This window comes from Sinohyriopsis cumingii, chromosome 3 (genome assembly GCF_028554795.1).
Source record: "Sinohyriopsis cumingii isolate HCF-2022 chromosome 3, ASM2855479v2, whole genome shotgun sequence".
NCBI lineage: Eukaryota > Metazoa > Mollusca > Bivalvia > Unionida > Unionidae > Sinohyriopsis > Sinohyriopsis cumingii.
In genome coordinates, this window is record NC_142963.1 from 47831483 (window position 1) to 47844905 (window position 13423).

At 41.1% G+C, this 13423-nt stretch overlaps 1 protein-coding gene across 1 annotated transcript in view; it reads right to left on the reverse strand.

Annotated features, from left to right (window-relative positions):
• The window catches only part of LOC149802808 (protocadherin gamma-A10-like), an 81046-nt gene that overhangs the window by 51051 nt on the left and 16572 nt on the right, over positions 1-13423 (reverse strand). Inside the window, exon 2 of the mRNA XM_089951316.1 lies at positions 753-824. Within this exon, the coding sequence (XP_089807442.1) occupies positions 753-824 (72 nt within the window). The remainder of the gene's footprint in view (positions 1-752; positions 825-13423) is intronic.

Consider the following 13423-nt stretch of genomic DNA (forward strand, 5'->3'; position numbering starts at 1 on the left):
ACAGAAATAAATACATTACTAACTTTAAAATAGTTGTACTGATGATGTTACGAATATATTCATGACAATACATGTTGCAATTACAATAAGGTGCACAAATTATAAATTACAATAAGGTGCACAAATTATAAACATGATAATACATGTTGTAATCACGACAAGGTTCCCAAAATATATACATGACAATACATGTTATAATCGCGACAAGGTTCACAAAATATATACACGACATTAGATGTTGCAATCACGATAAGATGCACAAAATATATACGCGACAATACATGTTACAATTACGACAAAGCGCATAATATATATACATGACAATACATGTTGCAATCACGACAAGATGCATAAAATATATACATGACAATACATGTTGCAATCACGACAAGATGCATAAAATATATACATGACAATACAAGTGGCAATCACGATAAGGTGCACAAAATATATGCATGGCAAAACATATTGCAATTTCAACAAGGTGCACAACATAAATACATGACAATACGTGTGGCAATTACGACAAGGTGCACAAAACATTTTCTCTTTAACTTCTGTCGATACGACGGTTGATGAGTACACACTGGAAGCGTAGTAGATTTTAACGGTACCTATGCACAGTAGTTACCGTATGGAGCCAACTAAAAGTAAACTTCGAAAACTGTAAAACGAAGAATTGCACAAAATCACTAAACCAAACTATGAAAGATGTATAGACAGAAGATTACAATTAAAGTTAAAGAACTTACCTACAGGAAGATCCTCTTTCACGTTAAAGACATAATTTTGCTGCAGTTGTGGTGGGTTGTTGCAGGATACGCCTTTGAAATTAATAAAAAGATATTTTAACAAATTATTTCATCAATTTCAGTTTATTTTGTAGTAATGAGATGGCAAATTCTGGCGATGGTTCCTGGCCGCTGTTGAATTTGCAAAGTTAGTTTAAACCTTACTAAAATACAGAATTGTTGAAAATGATGCTGAATGCATTCATTAAAAATATGGCTCAATTACAACTTAATTAGAACTCACAAAGAAGAAAGAAAAATGACTGAAAAACATCTATTAGTGAATGCGAATCCCGCTATCTCATTGAAGGATATGAAGATTATTGATATGTTGTATATTGTTATTGCGACTAATTTTTGAAATGACTCGAAGAACCTTTTCCGGCAGCAAGCCACTACTAATTGGGTAGTACTTTTTCAACTCATTCACCCATATGTGTACAGTTAGCTTCTTCATCTGTTAGAAAGTGAAAAGGATGTCCCAATTTTGCAACAACAAAAAGAACATTCTTACAATGATACACGTATGACACAAGAAGGATAGAGTGCGGCATCATATAGTATATTTGGAATACATTTTTTTCGCCGTTCATTTATTCAAAGTAAAGCTATAAAATATTAGGTGCAAAACTATCAGAGAAATAATTATGTGTCACTCATATTTTTGGATTGATTATATCTTACCAGGTGCTGAATCAGCTCCATTAGGTTATTGTTTAAATTAGATTTAATGACAATATGGATTTGTAAAACCATGAGTTGAATAAATAAAGAATTAGATTGATTTAAAGTCTTCTTTAATATTCTCCGTAATCCGATCTTTTTCTTTACTCAGTCATACATTTACCGCCTCTTCAACATTCTTTTTCAGTCGTCTGTATACTCTTTCTCCTCTCTATTATCCCAAATACCTAACCGACAAAAAGATTTAGTGCATCATAGAAAGTCTTCTAGCTAAAGCATCATATTAATATTACTTTCCGCTCAAGCGATGTTGTCATTAAAATAATTCAAAATGGCTGCACTAGTGGCGAATTTGGACTTTAGTTCTTCGTCGTTTTCGTGTCGGGCTAACTGAACATCATGACAAGTCATCTGGTGAACAGCAATGTTGAAATGACCACTCATTCGGCTATAACAAGAATTTCATGATGGCTACTGCAGCAGCCATATTGGATCTCCCAGCAACACCATATTCATTTAGGACCAACCGGATTTTGCGATAAAATGTCGTGGCTAACTTTCAAATACTTTAGAAGGAGTAGCGATAACAACTTGTGCAGACGGACGGATGCGAGCCGGACGTCCATGACTGACATCAGTCTTTCCGATAAGCTATTATATGGAAAGTGGAGATAAACCTTATGTTGATTATTAATGCGCAGTTTAACGCAAATATCACACCAATGAAGCATTCATGGTATCCTAATATATTGTTATTGGTGGTCGAGTGTTTCTTTTATTTAGTTTATGTTTTTATTGTTGCTTTTCTTTTCTTTTATCTGTTATTTTCTCTGTTCTTGAAAAGGCACGTTGTTATGTGATACCAATACAGTCCTTGAAGTGCAGTAGGTTAAAGCGAACAAATGAATTTTCAAACAGGAATGACAATTTGACCCTATGTAAATTTTGCTTCGATAAACAACGATTAGAGAACATACCGTATCAGAATATAGACGAAATATGCAAATTCGCTCATTGGGTCAAAACATGAAGTCTAAGACAATAAATTAATAGTTTAGACAATTGACGTTTTCACAGAAATCTCCCTTCGTTTAAAAGTCACAGATTCTAAAGCAATGGAGAATAAAAATTGCTTTCAATGTTTTTTTCCGTGAAAATATTGAAACAATTTAGTCCAAACAAAGAACGAAGTTCAACAACGACTATTTACTATAGTATCAAATCAGAGGATTCTTTAGTTCAAATGTTGAAACAAGTTGTAACATATAAACATTAAAGTTCGTCGTAAGGAAGCAAAGGAACTACAAAGAAGGGCAATAATACCAAAAAGGAGAATAGTATAAGCCTGATATTATCCAAAGAAGATTGAAAACATTTCAACTAATATCTGTCACATTTGTTACACAAGATTTTTAAAGAACGCAAAAAAAAGAAACTACATGATCCCAATCATTTAACTGGCGAATATCGCAGTCCAAACCATAAAAGTGCCATTCTAAATTTCAGTGACCCAAAATTTGCCCCACTAATAAATGTATACTTCGGAAGCCTATAGGAATCACCGACACTCGTAATGGAAAAAATCATCCCCAACACAGAGGACATATAAATGTAATTTAGTGTGGACTTCGTGATTGATTGAATAGAACAAGATCTAAGAATGTTTATGGAGAAGAAAAAAAAACACTATTCGATTTGAAGATATCTATCAATTATAATGGCAATCTCTCGAGAAGCCAGCATAATATTTTTATACTAGGAATTTAAACAGCCTGAAAATATGAAGCCTACATATCTTAAAAAGACATTCGACTATATGAGCACTTCGATTCATTTTGATAAGTTTAATAAATTAGCGTTGCCTCCCAATGAAGCATTTTATTCATCATTGTACAGTTCAATCATTACAGACAATTAATGCGTGCAAGATGTTATCTCACGCTTTAAACTTAACATATTTGCTACTCTACATCACTACTAAGTTAAGAATGGCACCTTAATCTTATGCGATATCTTCGAAAAAAATTCAGGTATACACATCTTAAGAAAAAGACACATTACACCCAGCACATTTTTTCTGTTGTCCGGGTGTATGCTCAGGTAAGATTATAAATGTCAGGTGTAAAGCTATTAACTGACTGTAATATGTGTTTTTCGCCGTGGAGAGCTGGATTGCGAAGAGATTAGTACGACGACAAATATGCAAAAGCCAGTCATGAAGTCTACGCAGATGAAGATGGTGAGATAAATACGATGGGGAGGTGGGAAGTCGTTTGAAACGACAAAAAGAAATTATTCATCACAAGTAGTGAAGGGGGGCACTTTACGGTCAATGGGAATTAGCATTACAAGACCCCTTGGGCAAGATTACCGTCAAGGGAAAATTAACATGGAGAAAAATCGTGGGTAAGATTACCGTCAAGGGAAATTAACATGGAGAAAGAAAAAATCGTGGGGCACTTTAGCGTCAAAGGAAATTAAACAGGGTGGGCCTTTATAGCGTCAAGGGCTTTTACTAAAGTGGGCCTTTATAGCGTCAAGGGAAATTGAACATGGGATTTTTATATATTTTTTTAAAAAAAGGGGTAGGCAATGGAAAGACTATCTCTTTTCGAGAAATATGGCTGGCCCTGAAAAGGGCCTTTGGGTTTATGTTAATGTATTCATAAACATAAATGGCACCGCATTGGTCTTCTTCTTCTCCTTAGGCTGCGTCTTACTGTTGGTCCGTACATCAGCACTCTTTTCAGGCATCCTTGTCTTTCGACGTAGATCCTACGTATCCACAGGCTGGTGTTTGTCCTGTGGACAACGGTCCACTTCGATCGGACATACATGAGCAAGTCTGTCCGAAACATCATGGAAGACACAAGGGTGGATGACTCAACTGTAGTCCACATCTTGAAGCGACGAGAACAGGTGAATCAATGCATTGAACGGCGCTTATTTATAGGGACAGGAAGGATTGAAACGGATTGAGTTCATTCACCAATCCGAACACGCGTTACAGAATTCAGTCAGCCCGCATCCAATCCGAAGAGAGCAGTCTGTGACGTCACGTAGTCAATATAGATTCGCTAGCGCTTGTGTGCAGTCAATCTATGCGACAGTGATTCAACATGACGGAAACTCAGAAAACGATCCATTGGGGTGCACCAGCAGGGGAGACTGCCCAAGGGAACTCGGACTTACTTTCAGAAGAAGTGAATTGGGATTTTGTGGATTTTCTCTCCTCGCAAGAATTTGTTCCGGAACCTTCGTTACCTTCTTCATTACCGCAAGTGGAGAATTTTAGACAGAGACAGAAAGAAGAATTGGAGAAATTTATGCAACGACAAAAGGAAGCGGAACAAGCTTTTCTCCTACAGCAACAGCAACAAGAAGAAGAGGTAAGAAAAAAACAACAGCAGCAACAGCAAGAAGAAGTAGCAGCAAAGAAACAAGAGGGTGAAAATCAAACGGCCACGGTACTGTTGGACATTTTAGCGGAGTTAAGAAGTCTGAAACAAATGTATCAGACTTCTTTATCACGACCGAAGAGAATACGACCTTCCCGAGCTAAACACGTCAACCCTGTGACTAAGCCTACCGTACCACCCTTAGTGATTTCAACCCAATCATCATCAACATTACGCAGTCCAGAAGTAGGCCTCGGCCGTGGCAAAGGCATAAGGCAGTTAAAGTTGATTGCTTAAACTCACCCCTTTACCATGAAGAAAAAGGCCCTTTTCAGGGCCACCCACATTTCTCGAAAAGAAATACAATTTCAATTTGCCAATAACTCAAAAAACCCCACCCATTTTACCTTATAGTACGTGTCTGTGTATGAGTGCGTGAGTGTAGCTTCTTATTTTAAAATCATAACTCAAAGACACTTACCTTATATCATTCATTTATTCTTTTCTCCATTTTTTACAATTCAATTCACAATTCACAACACAACACTTTAATTAAAAGTTCATTGACTTCTTCTTTCTCCTTGTTTAGTCTCTCTGTTTTTTGAATTTCTTCACCGTCTTTTCCTCATTTTCTTCCCTTCTTCTTTTCTTCTTCTCCTGTTTCTTTGCCTCTTGTAAATAGAATTGTCTTTTTTCTTCCTCTTCTTCCTCTAAAGAATCCCTCTCTTCTTTCGAAGAATCCCTCTCTTCTTCTGAAGAATCCTTTTTTTCTTCTGACTCCTCTTGTTTCTTTTTTGGGCAATCTGGAGACCAATGTCCTTTTTCTTTACAATAATAACAGGTATCTTGACTTTTGTCTTTTTTAGTCCCTGTTTTTGTTCTTTTTTCACGGTCTGGACACTCTGAAGACCAATGCCCTTTCTTCTGACAGATATAGCAAGTATCTTGACTTTTATCTCTAAAGGAAGGAGAGTAGTCCGTAGGCTGGTCTGAAGAGAATTTTCTAATGACCCCTCGCAAAGCTCTGACGAAACGTTCCATCTGGTTAGTCTCTTCCATCGTTGTGCTCGGCTTGAGAGTGAAATGAATAGTGAAAGGACAAGACACACACCCTTTTATATACGCTGGTCTGCCATGACTATAAAGTAGTTTATGGTGTTTGAACTTGAGTCATTTGACTTTTTGCTTTCAAGATGAAACGATCCCATTCATTCGAGAAGAAAGAAGAAGAAAGAAGTAAGAGGCAGAAACGTGATCTATCGCCTCGTACCAGGGCTGAAATCTTGGCACAAATTCATGCCAGTGATTATGAAGAGGACATGAGTGAACCAGAATCCGAACCCTCTAAACCAAGTTCACCACCCTTAGTCAACCCTGAAAAGTACTATTCCATTCGAGAGACGGAAAAGCGCTCCTCTAGAAAATTTAGAACCACGGCCTACAAATACACGGTGAAGTTTAAAGATTTCAAGGCTGAAGTGCCGTTAGAGAAAGCAGAAGTGTTCATCACTGGGGTGTGGGATTCTTTGCTCACTTCACTCAAGCAACAATGTCAACCCAAAGAAGACGATCGCTTGAGACTTTCCATACAACACGACGGTTTGAAATCCCCTGTTTGGATCGAGTTTAGCACCCCGGCAGAATTGACTGCTTCCAAAGTCATGGACAAGATTCAACACGTGCAACAATCTAATGACCAGTTTGACATCACCGATGGTAAAGCCACACTGGATATGACCCACGTCTCTCCTCCTCAAGGGACTGGACGCAAAAAGATGTTATTGGTGGACGACCTTCGCAACACCAAAAAGAGTCTCGTCCGAATTCGCAACCCTCATGACCAGATGTGTTTAGCCCGTGCCATCGTGGTGGGACGAACCTATGCCAACAAGAACGACACGGTAGAATGGAAAAGAACCTGGAACACTATTCAACAATCGGACCGAGCCAAACAACGAAACGAAGCAGAACTCCTGTTGCAACAAGCTGGCCTGTCCAAAGACACACCCTGTGGCATTCCTGAGATGCAAAAATTGCAAGATGTCCTAGCTCCACGATACACCTTGAAAGTGCACCCTCAAGAAGTGCGCGGACCTCTATTGTTTCGAGGGCAAGACTTTAAGGACGGAAAATACATTCACGTCTATTATCACGATGACCATTTCGATACGATTACCACTATCACTGGATTCCTGGGATACAGTTATTACTGTGAGAAATGTGACCATGGTTATAACAATCGAGAGCAACACAAGCATTGTGGATCGAAATGCACAGGATGTTTGGCCTCTTCACCCTGTCTGAGCGAAGAACCAGTGCCTTGTTCAACTTGTCTGCGCACGTTTGTCAGCCCTGCCTGTTACCAACAACATCTGAAGACGCAAGGTTCACAGAAGAAATGTGCTTGTCAACTGCTGAGATTGTGCTCTACGTGTGAACAAGTCATACGTACCAATAATACCAAGGCACACGTATGTTCAGGAAAGAAAAAATGTCACATTTGTCACCACATCGTGGACTTGGAACACCAATGTTACGTGCAAAAATACCAACCCCCACCAGAGAAAGAGGACGGTCACAAGAAGAAAGGCAATTTCATCTTTTTCGATTTCGAATGCATGCAAGAGACCGGCATTCACATCCCTAATTTCTGCGTGGCTCATCGAGCGTGCGAGAAGTGCATTCAAGAACCTATCTTCAGTCATTGCCCTCACTGCAGCAAGATTCCTGGAGGGCGTGAAAAAATCTTTCGGGGACCGAACACGTTAGCCGATTTTGCCCAATGGGTCTTAGACCCCATCGACAAGACGTGGAGCCAAGAGGACATCGAACGTTACGGAGATTGTCATCGTCATGCCACGGTGATGGCTCACAATTTCTCCGGATACGATGGACAGTTTCTTTTGAGGTACTATACGGAACAAGGCACCGAGCGTCCTAAAGTGACTTTGAACGGAGCCAAAATCATTTTCATGCAAGTGGGACAAGTGCAGTTTAAAGATTCGATGAGCTATTTGGCCATGCCTTTGAGTCGAATGCCTAAAACGTTTGGAATGACAGAAATGGCTAAAGGGTACTTTCCACACTTTTTCAATACGGAAGCCAATCAACACGCCGTTCTACCCCATTTGCCTGAGGCTCACTATTACGACCCCGACAACATGCGTACCGAACAACGAGAAGCTTTCTACGCTTGGTACCAGGCTCACGCCTCTGACCCTTTCGACTTTCAGGAAGAAATGCTAAAGTATTGTCGTTCCGACGTGGACATTTTACGGCGTTGCTGTGGAAAATTTCGAGAACTGTTCATGGAACACGTAGGGGTCGATCCTTTGAAAGAAGCTTGCACCATTGCCAAAGCGTGTTCCTTAGTGTATCGACAACGATTCCTGCCTGAAAACACCGTGGCTGTCATCAGCCCTCAAACGACCCACTATGTCAAACGTCAATACTCGGTGAAAGCCCTACGCTGGTTACATTACTTGTGCGACAAGGAAGACAAGTGGATTCAGCATGCCCGCAACGGAGGGGGCGAAAAGACCATCGGAACGTATTCGGTCGATGGCTGGGACTTAGAAAACCCCAAGATCGTGTACGAGTTTAACGGTTGCTTATTTCACGGATGTCCCGTCTGTTACCCTGACCGTGGCACTAAAAATCAGTTTTTACAACGAACCATGGAAGACTTGTACCAGGACACTTGTCAGCGACGCCTAAAGTTAGAACAGCAAGGATACCAAGTGGTGGAAATGTGGGAACACGAGTACGATCACCGTATGAAAACCGATCCCGAGTTTAAACGCCTCGTGGAAAGTTACCAGTTCATGGACCCGCTGAACCCGAGGGATAGTTTGTACGGAGGAAGGACCAATGCCACCTGTTTGCTGTACCAAGCCGACGAAGAGAAAGGAGAAGAAATCAAATACTTGGACGTGTGTTCGCTGTATCCCTACGTGTGCAAATATTGTCGCTTTCCTGTAGGCCACCCGCAATTGCTGACGGAACACATCGACCTGGTCAACATTCGACAATACGAAGGCTTGATCAAGTGTAAAGTTTTGCCTCCCACGAACCTATACCATCCCGTCTTACCTCACCATTGTCAAGGCAAACTGATGTTTCCCTTGTGCCGTACTTGTGCCGAAACGTGCAACCAAGACCAACCTTGTCAGCACACCCAAGAAGAACGGGCCTTGACTGGAACCTGGGTCAGCGTGGAATTGTTCAAAGCTCTGGACATGGGATACCAACTGTTAGAAGTGTACGAAATTTGCCACTTTCCCAAGACACAACAATACCGCAAGGGTGACCCCACGCAGAAAGGCATTTTCGCAGACTACGTGGATGCCTTTTTGAAACTGAAGCAAGAAGCCAGTGGCTATCCTTCCTGGTGTCACACTCCCGAAGACCAAATACAATTCAAAGAGAAATACTACGAACAAGAAGGCATCACTTTAGACCACATCGAGAAAAACGAAGGCAGGCGATCGTTTGCCAAAGTGATGTTAAATTGCTTGTGGGGTAAAATGGCACAACGACCGTGTTTACCCAAGACGGAATATTTGACAGAACCTTCCCGCTACTTCCAGATGATTCACGACAAAACCAAATACATGAAACACGTGGACGTCGTTCGAGAGAATTTGATCTTGGTCAATTACGAAGAAGATCTGGACTTTGTACAAGACGACCCTTTTGGAAATGTCATCATTGCGGCTTACGTGACAGCTCATGCTCGCTTAAAATTGTACGAAGCTTTAGAACTGTTAGAAGAACGTGTCCTGTACTTTGACACGGACAGTTGCATTTACATCCATCACCCGATTCAACATCACCCTAACATCGAAGGAGACCGTTTAGGAGCCTGGACAGACGAGCATCCCGACGACAAGATTCTAAGTTTCGTCAGTGGCGGTCCCAAAAATTACGGCTACGAATACCGTGACAAACAAGGAGAAGTGCACACGACGTGCAAAGTGAAAGGACTGACTCTGAATTATCGTACCAGTCGAGTGGTCAACTTTGGGGTATTGAAAGAAGCCTTGCAATCGGGAGAGGATGGAAACTTTAAAGTGACCACTCACCAACCGAACAAGATTGTACGTTTACCCACTCACCACATCGTCAGTCGACCTTTGGAAAAAGTTTATCAAATCGTGTACCAGAAGCGAGTTCGACTTCCCAATCATTTCACCTTACCGTATGGACACGTTGGTATAAAACATTGGTTGTAAGAGGATAGCCACTCACCAGAAAGATGACTTCGCCACAGCAAGAATCGAGTGAGAAACCCGATGAGAACTCCAAGTTCAAACCCTACCATTTTTCAGTCTTCTTACCTGACTATTGTGATTGTGCCCGTCGATTGGACACGTTTCAGAAATGGCCTGCGGATAGGGAAGGATTACCTTCTTCGCATGTTTTAGCTAGAACAGGATTTGTCTACTTGGGACCTGAGTCAGGATTGGGATACGAGGTACAGTGTTTCGCTTGTGGACTGAAGTTACGAATGGATCTATGTATCTATAAAGATTCAGCTATTCTGGAACATACTCGATGGTCTCCGCACTGCCCTTACCTTTATATGGCCTTTCCACCCATTACACTACGGTACAATGTTGACGGTACCTTAGAGACGGTACCTTCCAAAACAAGACATAAAAAACGTAAAAAAGGAAAGATGTACAAGCTGGAGACTGCATTGCGACTAGCATAAAAAGGGGGCTATGGTCAAGATCGATAGTTCATTGTGACTACCAAGACCGAGCGAACAAGATGAATACTTTGAAAAAGACATCGTTCCAGTTTGGGGATTGTAAAAAAGTTGTATCTTCCTCTAGTGTGACTAATATTGGATGGATAAGACCCATGCATTGCGACGGAAAATGTCCGGAAGGAAACTGCGATTGTCCATGTGGTTACCATTGTAATTGCGTAACGGAGTTTGCAGACGAGTGCGATTGTGAGCCTTGCGATGGATACGATGCTGTACCTTGTGACCTGAGCGATGCCGTAAAGCATCATGGGAACTTTGTTCTCACTGCCCCTATCATGGAAAGTGATGCTGTGCGTGTCAAACCTGAGGGATGCGAAAGCGATGCCGCTCGTCCTCTTAGACATTTTACCGGGTTTAAAGGGGAATGTCGACCTTCACGTTTACCTCCCTACGGATGTCATCCAGCCCTGAGCAAACTCCTACCCATGTCACTCAACCCTCATCGAAACGAACCTGTGAAAGACGAATATTCGTTTCCTGTGCGTTTGTCGGAATACTGCGACTTTGAAAATCGTCTTCAATCGTTCAAAGGAAAATGGCCTAAGTATCTGGGAGGACCGACCCCCGAAGAATTAGCCAGAGCCGGATTTTTCTACTTGGGTGAAGGAGATAAAGTCAGGTGCTTCAGTTGCGATGTGACACTTCACCACTGGGAACCGCAAGATTCGGCCTACGTAGAACATGCTCGATGGTCACCGAATTGTCATTACTTACCCTTAGTGGGACCGAGACATTGAAGTAACTTCTTACCATAATAATCTGTTCATGAATACTTTACAAGAGAACATTCGTGCTTTGCCTGTGGAGTTGAGAGAACGCATTTACCGAGAGCTGGTCAAAATACAAGTGAAACGTAAAGAACAATTGCATCCGTTACGTCACCGGTGTTTGAACCACTGGTACCTGAAGGCTATACAAGGATTGATTCAATTGAAAGTGTTCCATCGGACAGACATTGATCAACGATCCTCTAGTTTTAAAAAGGATTGGTTTGGTATGGACGATTGTAGTTACATCATTGTAAACGTACTGCATCGAATTCCAGAGGAAGAGTTAACGAATTACCAACATCTTGAACACAATGTCAACTTAGTGAAAGAGGAAACTTCTGAACGAATTGTAATGTGTAGATTAGTGACTCAACGATTTAAATTCGACACTGAAGTGAAACCATGTTTGTGCAAAGAGTACATTTCTTGTGTCAGACCAAAGAGGATTTAGTATGACCTATTCATGGATACTTTGCTAGAGAACATTCGTGCTTTGCCTGTGGAGTTGAGAGAACGCATTTACCGAGAGCTGGTGAAAATACAAGTCAAACGTAAAGAACAATTGCATCCGTTACGTCACCAGATCTTTAACCACTGGTACCTGAATGGTATAAGAGAACTGATTCGTCAGAAATTGTTTCAGTGGTCAGACCTTGTTCAACACTTTGAGTTAGTGAATGATCGAAATGTTCATTATTTTGGTTACTTCGAGATTCACCTACAGCAATACATTGAGGAAGACAAGTTAAAGGATTATCAACATATTTTACGTGGAATCTACTTAGAGGAAGAGGAAACTTCTAAACGAACTCTGAAGTTTCGGTTACAGTATGCAAGATTTAGATTCCCTACTGGAGAACGAAGATCTCTGGCTAGAAAGTACGTGTATTGTTTCCGAAACAAAGAGACTATAAAAACAGGCTGCCATGCCACGACTTATGTCACATGTCATCCAACAGATTCCGTGGAAGGAACTCAATGACCATATTCAAACCGTGGATCATTACCATCGATTATTACAAGAACTGTATCCATTCAATTTGGGACGACAAGTGGTGTGTGTCTTAGTGACTTGTTTTTTGGGATTTCGTTTACCAGCCGATTCTTTGTGGACTCTTTACGATCAGTACTTACCACCTCCATGGCCTTAAATGGTCACGAAAAACTCCTTTTGCTCAAAGCCTTGCGTTTTCATCTGGATACTTCTCGACCTCTACGGGAAAAAAAGATTCGTCAACTTTTAGCTACCCAAGACGTGTATGACGATGTGTGTGTAGCTTGTGACTTACACCCTCATTGGACAGATGTTCGTGACTGGAAAAAGGGGGGTTTTGAGGCTTGGACCCAAGAAGTGGCCCAGTATGCACAAGAGTTGTTCAAGGAAAAAAGTTACTTTTCAACCTGTGTTAGTGACGGTGCCAGAAGAACCCGTCACCGAGAACAACCACTCGCTTCAGGACAGGACTGTCATGGACATTCCTGAAAGGTCATTCCGGGAGGACACTTGTGTGACAATACCTCATGTAGAGACTGTAAGAACATTACACACTGTCCCTAGGACATCTTGGTTACCCAAAACATGTTGTACAGACACTTGTTTATATTCCACTTTGATCGCTTTGCTGTGTTTTATATTCCTGTACATCACTATTTGGGTTGTATGTATTTTTGTCTTTCGTGTTCATATTTGAAACATTCAATAAACGTGTTCTGAAAAAAGTATATAAACTCTTGTCTTGTTTGTTTTTCGTGTCACAAGTGACGTTTCTCACACCATGGCTACCTCTGCTGTCTCTGCTCCCTCTTCCTCTACTGTCAAAGTCATCGACGAACACTTAGATCGTGCCAGTTGGGAGGCTTTGTATCTTCGCCATCCCTTTAACATGCTCATTGCTGGACCTAGCGGTTCTGGCAAAACCGAATTCGTCAAACGTTTGATCGAACATAAACATCATTTGATCGATCGGCCCCCTCAACGGATCGTGTGGTGTTACAAAGAGTGGC